Here is a 24,485-nt window from a genome sequence, read left to right as displayed (position 1 = left end):
AGTTCAACGGTATCTGCAACAAAAGAATAAATTTTTTCTTCATCTTCTGTTTTCTGCGAAAAACCTGCTACTAAAGTGAGGACAGCTGCTGTAAATAATTTTTCCTGCTACAAAATCTACTACAAAACGCTAACCTCCAGGGAAAGGACTTCAACCCCGTAATTTCGGCAAGAGATTTGGCAAAGGGAGTAGCAGTGTTTCCTGGCATAGAAAGCTCCTGGACAGTTATCTACATACGTACACCCAAACAGACACTCAAGTTTATGCCCACTTTGTCAGGGATAAGTGATAAGTGAATGAAATGAATGGACTGAAGCCTGGGTGACGACTACACCGAGGGCACAGAATGTTCTAAGCTTGACGTTACTGATTCATCCAAAGGTGTAATCCAAAAATTATGGCGAGTGACTGGCGACAACGCGTCTTCGCTACAGGCTATTTCAGAATACCTAAAACCTAGGTTCAAAGCCTCAATTCTGTGCGACAAGAACAAATCTACCGCAACAGATTACACACGCGCCAATCAGATACCAATCACAGCGAGGAACGTTACTGAGTCAGAAACATGCCAAGCCGCTTCTTCGAAGGGATTGGCAAATAAAGAAAATGAAGAGCAAGAGACACAGTAATCCTGATTTGATTCAGATGCGCGACGTTTGACATTTCGGAATATATTTCCAGCGTTTCTCCTAATAGAACCACTGTGTACGTTGCTCGAAACACCTATACGACGCGTAATGAGCTCAGAAAGCGCTTACATCTCCTCTGCATGTAAAGCTATGGCAGAAGCTTCGTGTATGTCGTCCACCCGCTCACCGTCAATGATATCTGCCTAAACCGGGGTTTGCTAAGCCACACGGGTGTCATGCGCATCCATTGTAAGCATGCAGGAAACGGAGGAAGCCGAGACAACCAATGGACTTCGCTACCGCGTGATCAAACATGGTGGCACCCGAGGAATTGCCGTGAAACGGGTCCATAGATAAGGATTATGTTACTTCAAGGCAGTGTGTCGGTATTTTTTAAAAATTCTTTAAGACAAGTAGCTAGCGCTCATAACCATGCTTGGCTACATGGTCTGGCGCGGCCGGGCTAGTATCACCCGCAACGACTCACCAGCAGTATGGCGGTGGTGGCAAGCTGGAGGCCGTCCGTGTACGCGACCGCGAAGAGACCACCCAGAGAGGTGAGGAAGATTATTGACGCCGAGATGATGATGAACTTCTGAGAGTCAACCCTGATGATCACGCTCGCCGTGTCACCTGCACGCCAAGACGTATGAATACCTGTCTGCAACGCTCGTTTTCTCTTGCATCGAAGTGGGCTCATACCTTAGCGTATACAAAGGATGCAGAGAGAGCAAGACATGTTCCAGGCTTCAGGTCGATCAATCAATCGTCCGATTTATTGATTGATGTTAGTGTGCCTTTGCATATACAATGGAGAAGTAGTGATTGTGATCAGCCCAATGAAGCCAACGGCACTTACGCCTTTCATGGCCACCTCCGGCAGCGCCTGCTTGTAGTCCAGTAGTAGATGCGGCAAATAGATGACATGCCGGGAGTAATGTGTACGCAAATTTTCTCCATATTTTCACGAATTATAACGATGCGCCCACGCTGCGCTTGGCGAGCTTAACTAGTCACCTTGTTTATCTCACGTGGAGATTGAGGGCAGCTTATGGGTGATGTGTGGGCAAGTATAGTTCAAAGGGTGGCATTTAATTACAACCTTTGCTAGAGATTTGGTAAAGAAATACTCGAACGCGTTATCTGCGGGTAACATTTGAAACAACTGAGTCATGCACGGGCAAAGTTTTAAAACACATGGTTTAGCTACAGGCAGCTACAATTTTTAATTCCGCCCGTCGAAAGTACCAGTTTCACTGAAAAAGAATGAGCAATGATTTTACAAGGTCCCACAAGTTTGTAGTATTTTTTGCTTGTTTGAACATTTCATTGCGATAGCAATTATACCCGACATTCGAGGCGCTGTTCCCACTGTCTGCGCCGCCGCCGCCACCGCCGCAGCGATGCAGTGTCGATGGTGCATACGCGACAGCGCACCGGGTGTCGCAGGTCACGTGATGTGCTGCGCGTGCGCGCTAAAGCCATGCGAAGGTGAGTATACTTATAAGCCTTGTCTGATCAGCGCGCTAGGAGGTTTTCAGAGACCTGCAGTCCGCGTGGCTGCACGAACGACGATGCCAAGTGGACACTTCGGCAAGGCCCGTTCAAACTGACTCGACAAAAAAAAGCCAGGGCAACGTTTTGCCTTCCGCCGCTGGCGTGGCAGCTGTGCGCACGCACATTAACGTTCCTGCTGAGCAGCTGTACGTTGACATGGTCTGAGCGGACGGTGCAGTCACGATAGACCCTCTAATGCCTTTTCGCTGGGCAAAAAAGAGGTGAGGCGTGCAAACAGGACACAAGAGATACCTCTTTTTTGCATAATGAATCCTTACCAACTAGCTCAGCTTTCTGTCGTTCTAACCTTTTCACTGGGTGCTAGCAAGCACCTACGGTTTTCTATCGACCTCATCTCGCGCACCATACCAATGGGACGCTTGCAGCGCCCCTGGCGGCGCTTCTCATCGCGCTTGAGTTTAGTGTTGTGAGTCATTTGATGGCTGCCAGAGCGATGTTTGGTTGTGTCTGCTGCGCAGCTCGCAGTGACCCGGTGTGCAATATAGCGGCAAGATAGGCAACATTTCGTCTGCATAGCTCGAACCCAATGCAACACTTCATGGTCGCTGTTAGTGCTCCGTCGCTTTGGCGAAACTGCCATTTTTTACAGTGGTCAGGCTATATCGTGTCCGCCAGCAAAAAAGAAAAAGGAAAAACGTTAAGCCAGAAAAGGTCCATATCTCCTTTGGAATCGGGCGTACAACATACAGCTCAGTATTTATTTCAATAGAGACAATCACAAAACAAGCGTCAATACCGCATGATGGATGATAAAGCGCCTGGGAACAATGCGAGGCACGTTCCTTCTTGATTGTGATTGCAATTGCATAAGCTGCTCCGGTGGGAAAGGGCCAAGAGCAGCATACGAATCAGTGAGTGACGTCACAAAACTTCATGTATAAAAGGGAGATCGGCCTGGCAACTCATTGTTCATTGCAAGTCCGCTAGGGGTAGACCACGCAAAGTTAGGAACCCTGAAGAGCAGCGTGAATACGACGAGCGTCGAAAAGTGCAAAATAGTAATGCGCAACAACGCCGTCATGCTAAGACTACGAAGAACAATTAAACGCCCATCGCCGGCATTTGAGTGGTTTAGTCTAACAGCTTCGCTGGTCTTCCACTTTCGCAAGGTCGGGATGGCGAGTAAATATTTATAATTCCATTAAGTTAAGCTGTAACCTCCTACTCTCTCAACAGCGGTATGCCACAGACGTTAAATCACCGCGACGAGTGCGTGCAACACTTGCCCAGAGCCGATAGTATGGCCGCCGTCCAGAATATCTCGCCCAGCACGGCCGGCACGCAGAACATCAGCCCCGACCAGCGGCCGTAGTGCGTCTGGAACGGGTCCAGCATGGTCAGCGAATCTGTCAGCCGCATCTTGGTCGCGAAGAAAGTGCCGCCTGCGCAGACATGAAGAGGGCGTCGCTAGAATCGTCAACCCACCGCACGCTCACAAGGTAACACATTCTGGTCTATGCGCACGTAGTCTCAATCTGGACATGAATTTTTAAAAAATTCTGCGGTTTTATGTGGCCATAAATAACCACGATTCGACTATGACGCACACCTTAGCGTGGTATGAATCCGGATAAATTTTGACCGCCTGGCGTTTTCTGACGTGCATGCAATGCACGGTACGCGCAGGAAACCTCAGCGTCAGCCATGGTGGTGAAACATAGGAAAAAATGGGCTGATGGCATAGCTTGGTTAAACCTGGAAGATTGCGAAAGCAATACCCTTGGCTGCGCCTTGGTTCGGCTGATGGTGTGGACATGGTTGCCCTTTGTTAAACTTATGGCTATACATCATCCGATATAGCGCAAGGCAGTGCGCCGACCACTGCGGGGAGCCGAGCTGTAGCCCCATTTATCCTCCTAGCGTGACGTCACACCAGCTAGCGCCCTCTCTCGGTAGCGCCGCAGCAGCGGCGCGCAAGGCTTCACCTCCGCCATTGATGCCGCGAGCCGGAGCCCCGTCTCTTGGTCTGGCGTGACGTCACACGGTCACGTGACACGCAGCTGCGTAAGGAGGCGCCACGACCACCGATGGGCCGAAAGTGCGAGAAGCATCGCTTTCGCAATAAAAAAAAGAGGCACTGTAGAAGTGAAAGAGGGAAATTAATTGAAAAGTCACAGTTTCTACCAACAGGTGGAGCGCCGATTGCAATAGAGAAATTACTGGAGAGCTATACGAAGTAACGGTAGTATTTTTATCTGCCGTTTAAACTTGTAACCATTGTAAACGACAGTTAGAAGAGAAAGTAAGAGAACTATTCCGTGTCACTTAGAAGCGTTATTTCCCGTTTTTTATTTACGCTACAATAACATGTTGTTCAGCAAACACCAACTCGCCCAAGAAAAATTTGTGTTGTAAGCATTCACTTACCAAGTATATTAAAAACCATTGTGTCGATCACGCGCGCTCAGATAAACATGTACACATGTCACTCGAAGACCGCGGACAACCACCGTCAGATTGTTGGCGTGATGAAGTGTGGCACAAGCAGCGCGCGTATTACCTTCGTGATGATTCTCGCTAGCGGCGGGAACTCAGAGCACACGTAGCTATTAGCCCTAGGCGCGCCTAGACTCTGTACCAATATATAATTGATTTCGCCATACCAATGCATGAAGAAGCATTAAATAAAAATAAAAATAAAGATTATGCGAAGAACTCAAACGCAAGAGCCGTTTCTAGACAAGATCCGAACGTTTCGGCGAGGCGTCACGAAAGCGGAACGGAGAACTAGCCTATTTTGGAGAGATAGCTTATTACGGAGTAGTCATCTGATTCCGTGTATTGTATCTCGGCTGGGATTATCCTCTGTTGTACTGTAGTACCTAGGGAAAGGCAGAATTCGAACAGAAGACTTCTCAACATGTCTCTCGCACTACTCACGCATGCGCACAACGATCGGGCAAACGCGAGAAAGAAGGTCTCGTGCCAAACAAGTGAGCATCAATTAAAAACTACCGGGAACCAAACCTTCTTGGCCAATACGCAGTCTCAGATGTCCCATGTCAGGCCAACATTGCGAGAAAAAAAAAAGCGACGAGAGTGGTGTCGCGGATAGTTAGCATGCCAAGGCCGGATGCGTCATGTTATAGTGATCCCTCCAAGTTTATTTTTTTCCTTGTCTCTTGGAAAATCGGCGATACATGGTTGCCAGACCATCTCAACGACCGCTTGGTTCCGTTCCGTTCCACTGCGGTAAATTCTACACTGGCCAAACGGGTCGATATATAAACGACCGACTCAGGGAGTACTCGGCGGCTTTAAAGGCTGTTGCGGGTGTTATGCGTCTACCTGCACACATAAAAAATTGCGGCTGCACTACGCTATATAGAAATACAACCATTTTAAACAAGTCTAATGACAGACTGGCGAGAGGAATTATTGAGGCAGGCCAGATATACCCACAATCTGCCACGTCTGTAAGTTGCCTTGGCGGATAAAGAAATTAGGTATCTCCTCGGGCGGCAGCATATTTTGCAATTTTTGTATGTGATTATGCATGAGCTTTGTATCTGCCTTTTGACTGCTCATGTGCGGCCCTCCTCTTCTGGAAAACCTTTCATTAAACTTCAGGTTTCAGAGAGCGTCTATCCAGTCCACTCCGCTTCTTCCCGCCCATGTTTCGCGCTCAACGACGCTGCATGATGCACGTATACTGGCCCAGCAGTCTACGCTTCTATTTATATTGTAAACTCACCTATGCGTACAACGACGCCGGTTCATCTCTTCACTGCTTCTCTTTCCCGCCAATACTCTAAACATTTCTTGCTTGCCTCGACAACTTACAACATAACATTCACATCAACTTTGAACCCTAGTGCCTCTGGAAGGTGAACGTTCCCTACGGTCCTGCCTACCTGGTGGTGTGATTATTTCACATACACTCTAACAAAAGTTTGCATCCTTTGGGGTGTATATCTGCCACACAACAACAATCGTCATCTGCCTTGATGCGTTTCCTTTCTTGAAAACGCCGCGCCCGCTACTTTCCTGTCGCGAATGCTATGTCATGCTCATAACGCGCATGCCATTCGTTATTGGAAAGTACCGGGCTCGCAGCGTTAACGAAGGAAATGCATCAAGGCAGATGACGGTTATCGTTGTGTGGCAGATATGCACCCCAAAGGGTGTAAACGTTTTTTAGAGTGTACAGTATAACATTACAGCCGCTGTGCAGTGCGTCCCCTATTCACAGGAGCAGGATGACCGCCATGAACTTACCAAGAACCAGGCTCATCGCGTAGCCAAGCGGAGCTTGGCAGTTCACGATGCCGTACCTGTAGACTGCCTCGGCGGTGCCGTTCAGATAACCACCTCCAACCCAGGTTGCTGTAAGAGCAAGGATGTTAATTATAAAAGGGTTGACATCTATCAGAAAATTAGGAATTTCTGGCGAAAAAAATATATTGCACTGTATATACGTCCCAAGTTTCCCATTTTAGATTTTTTATATTCTTTAAATCGCCTTGTGACGCCTCTGTTTCGCATCCTCAGATGGAGTTCTGTAAAGGCACGAGTCATCTGCATACGAAGTCACAATGCTCAGGTACCTAATAGAAGAGATTCACCAATTATTATTATTGCGATAGCAATTACATGGGCGGTCCCGGTGAATTTTCGCCGTCGGCGTTGCCATTAGGTTCCGCATATATTTTGGTATATGTATGCCAAGGTAGAAAAGTAGAAGATATCTTGCGCGCCAGGTTCGCGTAGAAGCGAGAGACAGCGCGAAGGACAATTCGCTCGCCTCTGCTGCCGGTCCTTATCACGCCAGCCTACTGACTGTGAGTGTCCGCGGCCAAATAGTTAGATGTGCTCGTGTTCGCCTGTGCACGTGAAGGCTTGTCAATTTAGTTAGCGATTTTTTTGCAGCAGTTTATGCAGCTTATAAAACGACTAGCCTTACTTCGTATAGTCGTTTAATAATTTCCTATCGCCATGAATGCTTAGTCTGTCGGGCGAAACAGAAAACAACTATATCCAGACCAAATGAAGCTTAAGCGTACATCACTAATCACTAAGTACACTCGGTGATTTGAAACGCCATCAACATATTCAAAGTATATAAAAAGACAACAATGGTGTACATGCCCGGAGAAAAAAAAAAGTAGTCCTGATTGAAGTGTTTCGAACAAACCACCATGGTGGCAGTCATCTTTTCCCAATGGACACGTTTCTTATCCGTGTCGCTCTCCATTGTGCATCGTCTACTACTTTCGGGTAAATATAAAATGATGCATTGCTTATTTTCAGCGCAATAAACGCCCATAATGGCGCACACCAACGTTCTTTCGACATTCTTTGCATTTTTCGGGATTGTGCACAGCGGCATCACGGCGATTTGCGAACTACGAGGCTAGAGTTACTGTGTATGGAGCCTATACGGCAAGTCTATAGCGAGTATTCAAGTGACGTCACCGCACACCATTTTGTTGTACTTTTGACAGCTTCCACAGCGCTTTTGGAGATAAGCGGATTGAGATAACATGCAGGCTTTCACCGTGCTCGCTGTACAACAATATGGTGACCTTGATGACGTCAGTGCATACCCCGTATACAAGGCAACGTTGCAGCGCACACTGTGATGTGAGAACCTGCGGCTTAACCTACATCGGCTGGTTCTTGGCGCGGCTGCTAGGGGACGAGCATTTATTTGAAGTCGCGAATTGATCAGATATCTTATAGCCTCCTAACGCGAGTGTCAGCCGTCCAGCTACTCTATACACCAGATGGTCCCTTTTGGTGTGGGCTGTGGTGACTGCAGCCATAGAGTTTTCTGCAGTAACTCTGGTGATGAAATCATTCAACCACCATGGGAATATTATACGCGCTGCATGGTGCGTCGGGCCTTTCTGTACAGCGAGCCTACGATAACGGGATAACACAGCCGCTTGCCACCTTTCGGCGTCATTATCATGGCCCGCGGAGGTCAACCCTGCATCGTGGCCGAGAAAGAAAGGTAAGCAGAAAACGTTCAACTGCGCGTGTCGATTTCGTAACTTGCGCCGCGATTGTTCCTTACACGCCGCGGTTGCTCAGTGGCTATGGTGTTAGGCTGCTAAGCACGAGGTCGCGGGATCGAATCCCGGCCACGGCGGCCGCATTTCGATGGGGGCGGAATGCGAAAACACCCGTGTACTTAGATTTAGGTGCACTTTAAAGAAGCCCAGGTGGTTGAAATTTCCGTAGTCCTCCACTACGGCGTGCCTCATAATCAGAAAGTGGCTTTGGCACGTAAAACGCCATAATTTAATTTTAATTGTTCCTTCGCGGCAGATAAAGAAGACTGCGCGGACTTTGACAGATACCGTGTCCTCTGTGTTATTCATGTACGGATTCTGTGTCGTGTGTGTAATCCATGTATGCATGAATGAACCGCATTCGGGTACACGTGCCCGCGAGAAGAGAGAGAGAGCGCAGCATATGACTCGAGCACACAGAAACAAGTCTGAGCATGCGTTAGTGGCTCACTTCCTTTCTATTTCTTCCTCTTGCTCAACGCCTGGGTGCTTGAACTGATGTAATTGTGCGATTCTCACACTGAGGCTACACGAGAAGCATATCACGTGACACACCCGCTTGGGCGCCGTGCTTGCCGCGCTCCCAAACTGTCCGCGTACAAACGAGCGTAGCATCTCGCAGGCCGTGCATCCTCTTAAAAGACGACAGGGCAGTGACGAAAGCGTTGCTGTGCGATTAGCAACAGCGATGTGCTTCTCTCGCGCCGATTCATGATAGCGATAAGAAGACGCAGCTGCAGGACTCCCGGCTAAACCCTGTGTTCGTTTCTGCGCGGAAAGCTTGGGGGCAGTGCAATCACGACGCGCAAGCGGGCTTGTCACGTGGTGTTTTTTGAGTTTTTTTTATTTTGCGGGCACCCGCAGTAAGCTGTAAGGACGACAGAAACTGTTTATTCGAACGTTTTGTAAACCACTCTGCAAATTTCTAATTCGAATATTTTTCTTACCTTCGTTGCTTCAGAAGTTGGTTAATTATTCTTGACTAATCGTCATATTAATAAAAAATAAAAAATAGCGTGACACACTACATACAAAGGTGAGCAAGATACATTCGGTGCATCGACTGACTTGTAAACTCTGGCTAAAATTAGCTGAAGCTTTAGCCAGAGTTCAAAGTTAGCCGTATTTCTTGCTGCCTGTAAAAACAGTGCCATGGAGCACGTCAAACCTTGCTAGTTTTTTTCCGCGGTCCTAAGCATCAGTTATATGCCGATATAAATTTGATTTGATTTGAAACAGCCTCTATATATATATATATATAGTTTACAAGTCAGTCGATGCACCGAATGTATCTTGCTCACCTTTGTATGTAGTGTGTCACGCTATTTTTTTATTTTTTATTAATATGACGATTAGTCAAGAATAATTAACCAACTTCTGAAGCAACGAAGGTAAGAAAAATATTCGAATATCAAAATATATCAATTCCACCATCTTGGCTTCCCACGAAATAATGATTGCTGTCCTTGAAGGCAATTAGAAGTTTCTTTTACAAAATTGAGGTTTCGTATACCACCTCTAAATTTTTACTTACACAGGTCTGGTCTCGCTATGTCTCCTCTATGTTCTTTTTGCAGTGCACCTGAAATTAACGAACATACATACATACATACATACATACATACATACATACATACATATATATATATATATATATATATATATATATATATATATATATATATATATATATATATATATATATATATATGTATGTATGTATGTATGTTCGTTAGTTTCAGGTGCACTGCAAAAAGAACATAGAGGAGACATAGCGAGACCAGACCTGTGTAAGTAAAAATTTAGAGGTGGTATACGAAACCTCAATTTTGTAAAAGAAACTTCTAATTGCCTTCAAGGACAGCAATCATTATTTCGTGGGAAGCCAAGATGGTGGAATTCAGAAGACGACGTTAGCATGGATATTGCAGAGTTTTGAGATATAGCGAAATTTCTGTACCTAGCCGCGGTGACATAAGCTGATGTCGGCAAAACAGATATGATGGGGCAGTTGAGGGATGCTCGTGCAAGTGAATCAGCCATTTCATCCAAGTGCAAACCATGATATCCCGGTACCCAAAGTAAACATACTTTCCGCAAGTACGGAGGTACAATAGAAGGAAATGTTCTTTGAATTCTTGAATTTAAAGATGCAGTTAGTGCTGTACATACAGATAGCGAGTAGATCATAGTAACAGCTAATTGCTCATTCTGGGGGAGTTTTCGTAACGCTAATATAATTGCTAGTAATTCTGCCTGAAATATCGGTGTGAAGTCGGGAAGGCGAAGGGTGTATGACCATTGAAGAGATTCAGAAAAGAGCCCCACGCCTGCCTTTTCATTGCACACAGAAGCGTCAGCAGCTATTACATTGACAGGGGTTAGCTGGTGTAGGTGGCCGTGTAAAATATTAATTAAATCTCGACATGGTAATAGTTTACCATGATTGGGAAATATGTCCTCACACTCAATTTTTTCGGTCTGTTAAGGCAACATTTGAATGGCAAACCTGGCGTATGGACACATCCAATTTTTATAACTGTGCTTGCAGAAATATCTGAGGGCTGTGGAGTCTCGACCACGATACTTGAAAACACTCGGACGGTTCAGTGATAAATGCATATTGCGTACGTCTTTTTAAAAAGTCATGAATTTGTAGAAATGTATGAACCGTAAGTATGCAGAATAGGTAATTTAGGTTGAGGATATGAGTTTCCTGATATAGAACAGCGTTGGCAACAATTCTAGGTAGCCCACGGCATAACCGTAGAGCTTCTCTTTCTAAAAGTATTAGAGGTTCAATATTGTAGGCGGGGCCACCCGAAAATATTACGCTGCCGAATTTTAATATCGGCCGAACATACATTTTATAAATAATCAGTAAGGTATCCCTGCGTAGTCTAAAGCGACGGTGGCTGAGCCGGCGGAGCATAGATACGGCTCGTTCGGCCTTTGTTTTAATATGTTCAATGTGATTGTGCCAGGTGAGTTTGCCATCATAAATAACACGAAGGTACCTGACTTCGTCAACTTGAGGAATGATTTCCTGTCGGTATTGTCAAGATACATGCACCTGCGCACACATGCACCGCACTTTTCCTAATATTTAACGTCATACATAACCCTCTAGCCATGCCTCTAGCATTTCCAAGTAATTCTGCAACGACTGTTGTAGTGAATATAGATTATTTGCGGATGTAAAAAATGCGATATCGTCCGCATAAGCATAAGGAGGTACTTCCGGAGACAAAGGAATTGGGCTTAGCAAAATGTTAGATAATATAGGGGAAAGAACGGAACCCTGCGGTACACCTCTTGTCTTCTTTTGTTTGGACGTCGGAATACCGTGTTGGTAACAATAGAACTCTCTATACCTTATAAATTCATGGATCCAAGCGGTTATATATTTTGGAAAATTCGTAGACTGAAGCTTATCGAATAGAATGCAATGTTCAACAGAGTCGTATGCTTTTGAAACATCTAGCGTCACCAAAGCTACGTACTCTCGTTTGCGGCGAGCAAGTTTAATGAGGCTCTCTAAATCTACACGAGCGCACCATACCGAGTGGCCGGGACGAAATCCAATCTGACTAGGACTGAGAAGGGTATCATCCTGCATAAAATATGTGATACGGCCGTGACATTACTCAGTCCCTCCCTGTTTATTCCATCCTCTTTTTCTTCTTAGGTGGCTCAAAGCACGCGCCTTCTGATGGCGCTGCAGTAGGCAGCGACGCCTTATATACCACAATTTAACAAGCACGATGTCACGCCCGCGCAAGCAAACATGGACACATCTCGCTTGATAAACGCGGAAACCCGCTGTGAGAACGCTGCAGTGAGAAGTGCGGCAGCAGTAGCGAGCGAATTGACGTTCCCGCTGCCTCTCGCGTCAACGCGAACCAATTCACAAAAACACAGCGCACGGCAGACTCTGTCCCTGTCGCAGATGGCTTTCAAGACACAGCGGCCCGGGCGAGTGCGTGCGGCCGTCCGGGCCACCTGGAGTAGAACGCGCGCCCCCTTCCTGCCGTCCCTCCGGAGCCCTGCGGGCGACGTAAAGGCGCGCTCACACTAGCGGGAGACTTCCCGCAGCGGCACAGCGTAAACGACGCCGCTGCGTCGCAGCTGCTCGGAATGACGATCACACTACGCGCGTTTTCTCGCTGCGGTTCTTGGAATGTAGAGAGCGGAGGCGTTGAGGGAGGACGGAACACACAGGACAGCGCGCCGAGCAAGTGCCGAGTGTCCCGCAGCACGCGCGCAGCCTCCTGCCTACGCCGACGGGGTCACTGAACTGGGACCGACGTCACGGTTCACGGTCGGCCCCCATTGGCTGTTCTCGTCAGCGGCACGGCAAAAATAGGTACCCGACCCATCGCTCTGCGGGACGGCAGAGCAGCCTGTCTGCGGGAGAAAAACCGGTTTGTGCGGGAAGCGGCGTGCGGGAAACGTTCTGCGTTGCGCGCTTTCCCGCTAGTGTGAGCGCGCCTTTAGACGGCGCGCTTCCTCCCCGCTTTCCTCCGCTGCGTGCGCAAGATTGAGCCGCGATGGCCGGACCACCCTCGCACGCTTTCACTCTCACTGCAGCATACATAGCGGGGCGACTATGCGTCGCCCGCGCCGACGGTAGAGATGAGCCTGGAGTGTTCATATACTTGATACCGCAATAAAAGTATCGAGCATACGTAGGGTATGCAAGCACATGCAAGAATATGACCCGAACCAACTAGCTGAAAAATCTGTAATAAGTCAAGGCCTCCGACATTTGCACGCGACGGCCAGTGCGCGCCATCTCGGAGGCCATTAACGCGCGCTGTAGACATTTCACTCACCGGTCATAGAGGCGACGCCGAGCCACCGCGGCAACTGCCGATTGGCAACGAACAGCCTGAGCAGGTAGTTATCCACCTCGTCGTCGTCAATATTCCGCCTGGACGTGCCGGTCCCATGCGGGCCGATCGAGTGGCTCTGCGCCGGGGGCACCTTGCGGCGTCCCCAGACGCCCGCGATAATGACTGCAAAGTAGTACACGATTATGAACAGCAGAGCCACTATGTTGATCGCAGCCATGGCGCCTTTCCTGGCCTTCCGCTTGGGACGAGGACCGAACGGGACGTCCGCGAGCCACGGGCCGCACGCGAAACTCGCGAGCGGCGCTTCGGCTGATGATGATTATTCGAAACACCGCCACGCACCCACAAGTTATTTGCCGTGGCGGCGTAGTGACTTTGGCTTCGCGCTGCTAAGCCGGACAGCGAAAAATGCAGACTGACAGAGAGAGAGACAGAGAAAGACACGCCCATGTGCAGTGCAATGGTTGCACTTCCACAAATTACGTGGGGTTAAAATAAATCTCCATTCCCCCACTCTGCAGCGTGCCTGATCATCATATCGTGTTTTCGCCATGAAGAAGAAGAAAATAAACTACTAAAAAGCATGGTTCTGCGCTTTTGATTGTGGCGGCTTCAGGTAGCGGCTCGAAGTGGACTCGGGTGGCATCTTCGGCTTGCCGGACGGCCCAGAGCTAATCTTCCAGCTCCGAACTTTTGAGAGCCGCATCTCAGCGGCGGCCATGAATTTAGTATGCTGAATGCCCACGACGGGAGATTATCCACGACGCGGGCGCATGGTAATACAAGAAGAAATAGGAAAGTGATTCACGTGGAATGCACGTAGTGGAATTAATGGAAAGCAAGGCTTTAGTAAAGCGGTAGAGATACAAAACGCATCATCATTTTTAGTACCGCATCGAACACAATAATGCAATCTACAACACAAAACAGCCTTTAAAGACATCTTATGCGATGTGTAATCTTATGCAATGTTTATGTTAACATATGTCACAACAGCGGCCCTATAACGTAAAACTATTCCAATATGTTTTTATTCCGATCTCCTGACGTCAAATATGCGTAAGCGCCGACGCAAGCATCTGGCGGTCACTCGCAGGGTTGTCTCAACATGCCAATCAAACGCTCTCCTCGTTCATAGGAGGTGACTTTTGCTTGCTTGAAAAACGAATAACATTGTCTACCCTGAGCGGCTTGTCTTATCTAATTCGCTGACAAGAGGCGAGGAGCACGTTCAAGGGGAGAGGGATTCGATGGGGGCGAGCCACTGCACTGAAAACCGATAACCGGATGAAGAGGGTGGTGCCGGCGTCTTTGACTGGTCCGCTTTCCCTTACTTAGTTTGCGGTGGCTGGTCGAAAATCGTGGCGGCATGCAACGGAACCTTAAGAATGACGCTAAAACTGATTCTCAGCTAAGAATAGTTGGCATAATGAGATCGTAAACGTGCCGAAAGCACTCGAAAACGTTACAGGGGCAGACAAAAAGTTTTGTTATACGCAAATAAACTCATGAGCAGCCAGTGCCTGAGCGATCGGCAGTCGCCATCTTTTATTCCTTTCGTAACGGGGCAGCCTGTGGCTATTCCGAAGAAAATTCAGTTTTGTTCGGCAAATTAAGGCATCTTTAACGCGTACACGTCATTTTGACGCGATGAGTTATTGCGGTTTTTTGACGTCGCGTGACAGGCAGGTGAAGTGGGCGCAGCCCGAAAACTTTTGACCAATAACCGACGGCTAACGGCGAGAAGGCGTCGAATCAGAAAGAAGTATTTTTCTTTCCTTCGGTCAAATCATGCATAGTGTATACCCGTTATATCAGATGGGAAGCTATCGCGGTTTTCGTGACGTCGCGGGACAGACAAGTGAACTGGGAGTGTTCCAAAAAAGCTTTTGACCGATAGCGGAGGGCTGATTGCAGAATGGGAATAGAAAAGGTTGGAATAGTTTTACGTTATAGTGCCTCAGGTCACAACTTTAACTCTGTAGTGCCCGAACGCAGTTTTAAATCAAGGCGAATTAGAACAGCTCCTTCACTTTTATTGTTCTCCAAGAAGGGTAGATTTCGACAATAAGAAACAGTCAAATGCTAGGGAATATAAAACCTAATCTAGGAGCAAGTACATACATTATCTACAGAAATGAGCTAACGGTAAAATAACCATTCCAAGGTATGAAACTCAACCTATTGCATGCTTTATGACATGTTGGTTATTACAGGGTTACTATCACGCATTGTCGTGGTTTATTCACAACAACGCTCATAGGCTGCATCCACGTCTCAATTCGGCACACGTGTGACATGGACTCGGGCGATAACGAGGCTTCGCTGCTTGACGCCAAGAGACACGTGGCCTGCGGCCCATACGATGTTGCTAATGACGGCAGCTAATGACGGTAGCTCGGCGAATGATGCTGTTCGGCAGCAGCGGAGAGCTGGCCTTGGATGAAGTTGCGCAATCAGCTCGTGGATCAGAGATAACGGTGACATGTTCTAGGTGGGGTCTAGAAGCGATGGTAAGAGCAATGCCTTCCTCTTAGGTGGCAGTTATGGTCATGGGCTTAAATGAGGCCGACGTTAGCTGTTGTCCCTGCCCATGTATATATAAATATATATATATATGGCAGTCGTGCGGCAATTTTGCGTGCATTCACGGGTTTCTTTCACGCTCGGAAAAACACTTTTATGTAGCACAAAGCTGTATCGAGAGTTTTTCTTGTTGTTCTACAATTTTTTCATTTACATTTTTTATGTCATTGTAATATTTGCAGAGGTGACAAATAATTATGACCAATTATGTAATCAGGCGGAATACGAAATAAAATACTCTGAGTATCTCAAAGTGACGGCAGACAACACTACCTTGGTTCTCCAGCTGCACGTGGCATTTGCATATTTTTAAATCTTGATGCATGATAGTTGGGGCACCCTGTGTAGCCCTTCTCTGGCACTCCAGGCGTTACGAGCTTTCTAGCTTTAGGATTGCAGTGTGCATTAAGTTTCCATGGCTCCAGCTGTGCCATACTGAATGCAAAGCTAGAAAACAGCTTGTACAACTTGCGCGTTTGCCTTATAATATTAAAATGCACTTCATTGACAGAAGGACAGAAAAGTTCTAAAGATCAGATGGTTAGACGCCGGTGTCAGGGTATCTTACCTGTAAAACAAACTATTGTTATATAACGCTCTTTCTTCTTCGCGTTTATACTATTGTTATCTGGTTTGGTCCACAGACTCTAAAGCATCTTTAAATAATCTGGTCGTGCTGCACAAAAAAAAAAAATGCCCTTCGGTGTATTGAAGGTGTATCACACAACACACGCACCGCTTCGCTTTATATAAAATATACAATTTTAAGAGTAAACATTTATTACGAATACCAGATCTTTTAAGCATTTCGATCAAAACACGGAGATGAGGTACCCTGTTACGTACATTGGCCGATTTGCAACACCATCTGGCCAATTGCCTCACCCGACAGAGAGAATTGGTACGTACCATGTCCTCGTACTATTTATGGACTGCAAACATTACATTTCTGTCTTCTGAGCTTACTGAATAAATGGAAATTAACAGTTGAAAGTTTACATATCTTGTCCAAAGCTGATATACAACATAGGATGTACTGAATGTGCTATTCATGTAATACTAGGTTTCTTTCGTGATGGTTATTTCGTGTCATGCAATTAAATTATCCATTGGTTTGTTGTTCATTGTTTTAATGTGTTTCAGGGTATTATTTTGGGGTTTGCTGTGACGGGCCACGTGCGTGTTCCTTTTGTATTGTCGCTCTCCGCTGCCTGTAATGTTGTAATCTTGTTTTCCGGCTCATGGGGCCAGTCAAGCTGTGAAACGGAGCTTTTTTCCCATCACACCTAACCACGTCAATGCGTACTCTTATGTATCTGCCATGTGGCTCAATAAACTCAAGCTCAAATGCCACAGTCAGAATGGGTGAAAAACATGCATAACCGTCAGCTTAAACTTCCTCTGGCGGTACTCGGCAAAGAGATTCAGGACTACTCTGAACTCCTTACTTCGTCGCAGTGGTATCAAAGCTGTGATAAGGCTAATGCACCGGTGGATAGCAAAAATCCATGGACATTGCTAAAGCACCTGCTTGATCCGGACCAATCCAAGCGTGCCTGTCAAGAGAAAATGCTTGAAATCTCACACTCATTTCCAGATGGTGAAAAAGCAATGATAGCCCTTTTATCCTCCACATAGATAAACCCCAACGTCGACAGCGACTCTGTGAAGTGCGCAAAGGCGCTGGCAATGCCGAACTGTATCAAGGTTTCACTGCAGCAGAAGTTCGTGCGGCCCTGGCCAGCCTGGGCTCCACATCGGCGGCAGGCACAGATATATCAAGCAGCAAAATACTCAGAAATTAGAACTTCCTATTGACGCCATCACCAAACTATTTAATCATTACTGACACGAAGGTTGCCTTCCTTCCGAATGGAAGTACGCAAAAGCAATCTTTTTTACCCAAACCCGGCAAAGCTCTTGAATTGGAGAACATTCGCCCTATTTCAGTGACATATTACTGGGAAAAGCTATGGAACATGTTGTCCTGAGTCTATCTTTCGACATCACGGAGACGAGGCAGCTCTTCGCCACGACTATGGTCGGATCACGCCCCAACGTCTCAAGCCAGGATATTTTATGGAAATTGCACAGGGACATTTTAGATCCAGGGATCCCTGGAGTAATCAGAACAATCCGGGGTCTCGACATTTACGAAAGCATTTGGTAACGTGGCGCACCGAGCTATTCTCGAGGGTCTCTGTGCTCTAGGTGTTGGCAAGAGAACCCACATATATATCGAAACTTCCATGTTGGCACGGCCTGCAGCGACAAGATCTCCCTCAGGACTTGCAGCATCCCTAAGGGACTGTCCTCTTCCCTTCCTGTTTATCGTTACAATGTATACACTTGCAAGAAACTTATCGCCAATCCCGCGCATAAGACACGCCATTTACGCGGATGCTGTGACCATATGGACGCATACTGTCTGTACAGAGGACGTGGTGGACGCACTGAGGAGACCTGGAGACGAAGTCCAGTGGCATGGTCGTAAGAATGGGCTCGAGTGCTCACTGGCAAAGTCGGAACTCTTCTCAAAGGGACAGACAACCGCTGAGAACATAAATCGAGGTAACTCCAAAGATGGAATGATTCCCTATCGTAGTGGCTAAAGCAACTCAGGTTTTTCTCATTCAACGTGGATTCATGTTTTTTAGTTCATCACTAAAAGCGTGAACAAATGACCTTTGGCGCCGCACGCGGCAAAAAGATGAAGCTCTATATTAGGTCCACCACGTGACCTTCTACACTAGTGTACGCGGTTACTGAACATTTATTAGTATCTGCATGCAGTACGCTTTTATTATTAGAAGTTTCTCCTGACTTACAATCTGAAGATAAGCCTTCGTTTGTAGTGAGTAGAAAAGTGGCGCTGCCTTCACCTTCGTTTTCGATAAGTTGGCTTGGCTCGTTCCTCGACAAAACAACGAGGACGGGATCCAGTCAGTCATGTAGTAGGCGTGAACTTGGAAAAAAAAACGCTGTACAAATATGAGAAATGTCTGTACAACAACACAAAATTATTGTACCAGCTTTTTATAGTCAAAAGTGGTTCAAAAGGTCACACGGAAGGTGGTTATAACCAGAGTTAAACTCATTTCTTTGACAACGTAGGTACGGTTGGCTTTCACAAGTTACAAGGCTGGTTATCTACATCGCTCTCACTTCTCAGCGTTGCGGGAGGAGGGTCTCTTCTCTTTCAGAGGCTGCTCGGATGGAAAATTCTGCTTACTAAATATCCACGCGATTTTTGAAGTAACCGCTGCAGGTCTAAAAACTACCAAGCGTGAGCTTTGCGTTGCACCATAAAAAACTAGGTCCTGAAAAATCGGTCGTCTGCCCCTTTAATGTGCAGTAAGCTCCCTAACACGATAGACAAGTATAAAATTATAATTGACGGCGCGCCGGTACCAATCGTACCGGCAATCCGCGCATCCGGTTTGTACATACAATTGAAAAGGTCTAGAATTACGTAACCTTAAGCAAGCTGCTGACTACAGCTAAACAGGTCAGTAATATGCTCAGAAGCGTGACAAACGGTAACCAGGCAATAGAGAAAAAGGAGACACGCTAGCTGGTTCAAGCCTTCTTGATTAGAAGAAGAAAATATTTTGGGGCATGTTGGTTATTCATCATAATGCAAGTAACGTAGCACAGTAAGTAAAAGGGACAAGTCGAGACAGGACAATCGCTTGTCCTGTTTCCAGTTGTCCCTCGTTCTTACAGCGCTATATTACTTGCATTGACTGGAAGGCTGGGTTACGCGTGCCCCTATCTCTACCTCCGAAATACTCACTTGAAAATGAGTCTCAACAGCATGATTAGGACCGTCTAAAACGGCGCTGGGAATACATAAAGGCACCAGTAGCTGGCGTCTCCTAAACTTCGGAGTGCACAACACTATTGAAGAAATCATTGAAGCCCATGAGGCTGCACAAGTGTAGCGCCTGTCATGTTCTGATCAAGGGCTCATCATACACGCGAAGTGCGTCGAGCGGCCAGTCGCACGACAATTTCGCGTGTGTTCGCAGGCTTCTTACACACTCGGAAAAACAAGTGTATGCAGCACGTAGGAACAGAATGCGGCGTCGTGAAGGTTCTCATGTTGCTCTACCGTTCTTTCTTTGAGTCTTTTAATCTAATTATAAATAATTGTGAATTTAATTACGAGAAATTATCTAATTAGACAGAATACAAAAATAATCTGAGTACCTCCGAGCGACGCAAACAACGTTACCTTGGTTTGATATAGATACGTAGCATTTGCGTATCTTTAATGTTTGGCTCAAGTTAGGTTGAACACCCTGCATATTACGTCTCGCTGTGCCGTTGCCAGAACTGAAGTGCCACTTTCAGGTATGCCACGTTTCTGCACGTGACTGGCGTAATCGGTCGGTCGGCTCAGGTGACTGTCAATAAAAAGATACCTTCAATAGCGTCAAACATCTGCAGGAGAAAAATGGCGCGAAGAGCGAAAAATTCCGTCAGCGCTGGCGAGCGTCCCCGCCAACTCAGCGGTGTTTCTTGCTTTTGCGAGTCCCCACAGGAGGAGGCGGGACCGGGCGTCGCGCTTTCATGACGCGGGAACGGGGCACTTCCTGCTCGCTGGGCGCGGTCCTGGGGCCGACGGCCGCGGCGTCCACGGCGACCTTAGGCAGTGGGGTCATCGGACCACCGGGGGTAGACCGCTGGGAGGGCGTCGCCGGCGTCGTGGACACCGCGCCACTCGCTGTCGGAGTCCTCGAGACCGGTGACGCCGTTTCGAGCGTCTGCGGGGCTCGAGCTCCACTACTCCGAGATGCGCTCGACGTTGTCCCCCCACTAGACTTCGATCCGCGAGACGGCGTCTGGGCGATGGGTGTCAGCGTGCTGGGCGTCAGGGCGTTGGGTGTTGGGCCGCTGGACGTCAGACGCTGTTGGGTCGGAGGAACGCCGGGTCCAACGGGAATTCCGTCTGGCGATAGGGACGCGGCCCCCATGGGCGACGGGTATGCGTATAGCTGCGTACCGTGCGTCGGATGGTTGGGCGACGCCGGTACGGGAGTGATAACGAAGCGTGGCAGCGCAGAAGGGATTTGCGGGTGCATGGGCGACGGAGCCACGGGGGACAGGCCACTAGCTGGAGTTCGGCCAATGACTGGCGTCGGATCACCGAAGATAGCCGGGTCGATCTCGGGTCGCGGGATGCTGCGTTGTGGCCTGGTTGTTGGCTGACCACCGTCTAGGCTCAGGTTGGAGGGAGCCCCGTGTACCTCGTCTGTTCCGTCGAACGCTTTGCCTCCGGTCGACTCGTACACTTTGTAGAACGCGTACAGCATCGTCGTGTAGTACAGCTGCGTACAAATGACACCAACCAAAAATGACACGAACGCGAACCGCTAACGGCCAGACGACGAAAATAATGCAACTAACTCAGGTTGCGATGATCAAAACGAGAACAAGGTGAAAGCAGGACCCAACGTTTCGACAAGTAGACTTGCCTTCTTCAAGGCCTGACTATGGAACCTCCTTCTTTATATTAACATCCTGTAATTTTTCCAATTGTCCCAATAAAACCTATTCTGATTCTGAATGCACCCTACGTCCTATACTTAATATGCATGGCCTTGTCGGTTCCCGTCTGCCGATATAAGATCATCTCACGGCTATCAAAGCACACAGCCTCCGATTTGTTCTGAGCGGAGTCGGTTGGAATTGATGTAGCAGCGCCGTGCAGCGGACCAGTCAACACAGATCAACTACATTTAACATATCTTACCACCTCCGCAAAGTGTTCGGTCATTGCGTAGCGGACACTGTACTCCAGCGAGCAAAGATGACATTAGGGCCGTCGCAAAGAAGACATTCTTGAGTACAAGGTGGCGCCCGCTTGCTGCAGTCACCGGAGATAATTTCAGAACAAGTTACTAAGGTCTGCTCGTTACATTTTTTTTTATCTTTCTCTGAAGAAAGTTTTTCCTAGCGTAAATTCACGCTTCTGCTTACCTTACCGTAGGCAGCCATTATAATCCAGGGAGCCCAAATCAAGACAATCTTCACCTGCAAATTAGAAACACCACTGCTTTCTATGGTTGTAGCACCGATCCTCGGAGGTTAACGACACCAGTTGCGTTTATGTCTCAGCTATGATGCGCAAAGGTAAAAACATAACAAAATCAAAGCCTTCAATGCGGATGCAAGCAGCTGTAGATATAAGCATCAACCATAAAAACGCATCCAGTATGTTTTGCATCGGTATTTGGGTTTGAAAGACGTGTACATGATAGGCATCACATTAAGTGGACATTACCTTAGTCTTATTGCAATATAATACAAACATTCCTTCTGTACACTATCGCATAACATCGCTAGGTTGCATCAAAACGAAAGCGGCAGCTTTCATGGAGAAGGTTTCTTGAAGCACGAGCAGTGATGCTGGAGCTTTATGTGATTTACGGAACACATTGCCAAAGAGATTCATGCAGAGGTGGTGGTGGTGTACAATACAGTAAAAATAACCATTTTCCATAAGGTAACAGTTTGCTTCCAAATGGAATCATACTTCTTTGACTCAGATGCCCCGAAAGGTAACATTATCTACACACGTTACAGCGCATCTGGCGTTTGTTACTTCCGTGACGTTAGCAGATTTCACAGCAATCTCGGAGGAGACGTCACGTGAGTTATTGTGCAAGCGTTCTCCGCCACCTGGGCTGGAAGCCGACCGCTGTTAAAAGGAGGAAAGCGGAAAGAACGTGGAACAAAGTTCTTCGCTCCCATGACAGGCATCTAGGAAATAATTTATCGGTTGCACTTGCTATATAATATGATCAACTGTCGTCGAATAATTAGATGTCGGGCGCAGGCATTTCGACCGGGGCCACGAAACGTTGTCCCCTTGTCGAAACACTGACTTTGTAAAAGAATCTTTTTAATGAAAGTGTTACGGAAGGATGAAAGAAGAGAGAGAGGAATAAGATCGCGAGACGCTGGCTGCTGCGTGTTGTTGCTCGTCAGCCATCTTGACAACATTGACTTTGCTTTTATATATACTGTAAATACATTCAGTCTATGCTCCCAACATCCCCATAAGAAAAGGAAAATGAGACATCCACCCAAGCGTAGCTAATTGCTGCAAAGGAAACCCATACGGGTTCCTCGAAAGAAAAGTCTCGTAGTTTAAAAAAAATTCCTTCTGGTCCGGGATCCGAACCCGGGACCACTACCTTTCTGGTGTATCCGCTCTACCCTCCAAGCTAAACAGGCGGCTAGCAGATGACAGGGCGAAGTCAAATTTATCAAGAACTCGAAGTAAAGGCAAGAGCTTGAAGTACAAGTTAACTTCCTGGTTTCCGTAAAACTATTATGTCAAAAACATCTCTTGTTCAACAACTTTCGCTCACTTCAAGTATCCATTTTCTCGTTAACAAATGTAGTGCTTGGATTGCTACAATGTGCACACACTGCCAACGCTTTCAGATGCTTTTCGATAAGATGGCGCTGACTCTTCCTATAATGATATCGCGAACAGTATAGCACGTATATACGTCAAGCAAGCTCACAGGTGGAAAACAATGCGGCTAGAACGCAAAGAGAGCAATAACGACTGGACGACGCGCTGTCCCTGTCAGCGCTGCCATCTCCTTTGTAGCACAGTTGCCTCCCTTTCCTGTTTTCGCGCAAGAACTGACCACGGCCCCCCTTGACACCATTTTGAATGTCAGTGAACAGTGCCTGCACAACTTTGTACGAAGGAGTTTTCTGTTCTTACCTGCTCTTTCAAGGTAATCTCATCAGCGTCCTGCTCCGTGTACTAGAAGAAAGATACAGAAATCAACCATTAATGTTAACGGTATAACATGTTCCTCGAAGAGTTGGTTTAAATCTAGGGGATGCATATTAGCACGAACTGGAACAAAGACTTGGTAGCGGGAAGTAATGAAGAACAGACCGAGCGAAAAAATGTTAACCATTCATTCGCCGAAATAGTGAACGCTTGTTCTTTAATGCATCAAAATTAGGCTTCTAAACTGATATCTATGAGAAACTCCAGCCTGCTTTCATGTCTAGTTATAGCACGAAATCGTAATTGAATTTCTATACTAGTCTGTAATTGTCGTTCCATTGTTGAGGTTTCGTTTCCCATGCGAGACGGCCGCACTCTGGTGGAGTTTAAGTGCTCAACTGCTCTGTGCTTAAGACTTTGGGGACACATCTTTTTTTCAAATGTAAGATCGCAAAGTTATTTCCGAGCCCTCTACCACCAGAGATGGCACATAGTTCCGCTGGTGCCTCAGAAGTTTCCTGCACCCTGCCTTGATCTACACCGTATATCTCGAAGGCTCGTATGCATGTGTATGCATGCTTGCTAATCGCAACACGCTTGCTAGATGCCACCACTATGCCACGCAGTAGGCAGTCGAGCAGAAAGGCGCTCGAGACACATGTTACCGTCCGCGCTGCTATATTAGTAACGTGTTTAAGAAATGAAGGAATGAAAAAAGAAAAAGAAAGCCGAGGTATAATGAGCGGAATGCGAAGAAGGGCTAATCGCTGTATAAATTCTGCTGCTTGCTAAATGTTGGCTTAGAAATGGCGGAATGAATGTTCTTCGGCACACCGCGAATGCAATTCGACTCGGCTGTGATTACGTTATCAAGGAAGGAAATGAACCAGGAGTGAGCATTAGGTCACAGCCAGCATTGGCATGGAAACCTTCAGCGAAGCCTTTCCCTTCACTTTTTTCTCTAGAAAACCTAGGCGACCTCCAAGACCCGACGCATCGACCAAGAATGTTTGGTTTCCGGTAGTTTTTAATTGATGCCGGCACTTGTGCGGCT

General features: G+C 47.1%; 3 protein-coding genes across 6 annotated transcripts in view; 1 reads left to right on the top strand and 2 right to left on the bottom strand.

The window, feature by feature from the left end:
* Window positions 1-13,402, bottom strand: part of LOC135904636 (high-affinity choline transporter 1-like) — a 31,277-nt gene extending 17,875 nt beyond the window's left edge. The window contains exons 1-4 of the mRNA XM_065435499.1: window positions 13,060-13,402; window positions 6,426-6,533; window positions 3,434-3,589; window positions 1,117-1,262 (exon numbers count right to left, since the gene is read on the bottom strand). Coding sequence (XP_065291571.1) covers window positions 1,117-1,262; window positions 3,434-3,589; window positions 6,426-6,533; window positions 13,060-13,297 — 648 coding nt within the window. The 5' untranslated portion in view covers window positions 13,298-13,402. The remainder of the gene's footprint in view (window positions 1-1,116; window positions 1,263-3,433; window positions 3,590-6,425; window positions 6,534-13,059) is intronic.
* Window positions 3,534-24,485, top strand: part of LOC135904641 (uncharacterized) — a 49,266-nt gene continuing 28,314 nt past the window's right edge. For 3 of the 4 annotated variants that reach the window (XR_011512178.1, XM_070534047.1, XM_065435507.2), the window contains exon 1: window positions 7,933-8,163. Coding sequence is in view for 3 of the 4 variants with exons in the window: in XM_065435507.2 (XP_065291579.2) it covers window positions 8,017-8,163 (147 nt within the window). In the remaining variant the exon portion in view is untranslated. Of the gene's footprint in view, window positions 3,647-7,932; window positions 8,164-24,485 lie in introns of those variants that run through there. The other variant, XM_070534046.1, reaches the window with a different exon arrangement.
* Window positions 19,763-24,485, bottom strand: part of LOC135904702 (ESX-1 secretion-associated protein EspK-like) — a 7,424-nt gene continuing 2,701 nt past the window's right edge. The window contains exons 6-8 of the mRNA XM_065435633.1: window positions 23,417-23,458; window positions 21,652-21,705; window positions 19,763-20,999 (exon numbers count right to left, since the gene is read on the bottom strand). Coding sequence (XP_065291705.1) covers window positions 20,178-20,999; window positions 21,652-21,705; window positions 23,417-23,458 — 918 coding nt within the window. The 3' untranslated portion in view covers window positions 19,763-20,177. The remainder of the gene's footprint in view (window positions 21,000-21,651; window positions 21,706-23,416; window positions 23,459-24,485) is intronic.

Source organism: Dermacentor albipictus, chromosome 2 (genome assembly GCF_038994185.2).
Source record: "Dermacentor albipictus isolate Rhodes 1998 colony chromosome 2, USDA_Dalb.pri_finalv2, whole genome shotgun sequence".
NCBI lineage: Eukaryota > Metazoa > Arthropoda > Arachnida > Ixodida > Ixodidae > Dermacentor > Dermacentor albipictus.
Note: the sequence above shows the minus strand (reverse complement) of the source record. Positions and strands in the feature narration are given on the sequence as shown.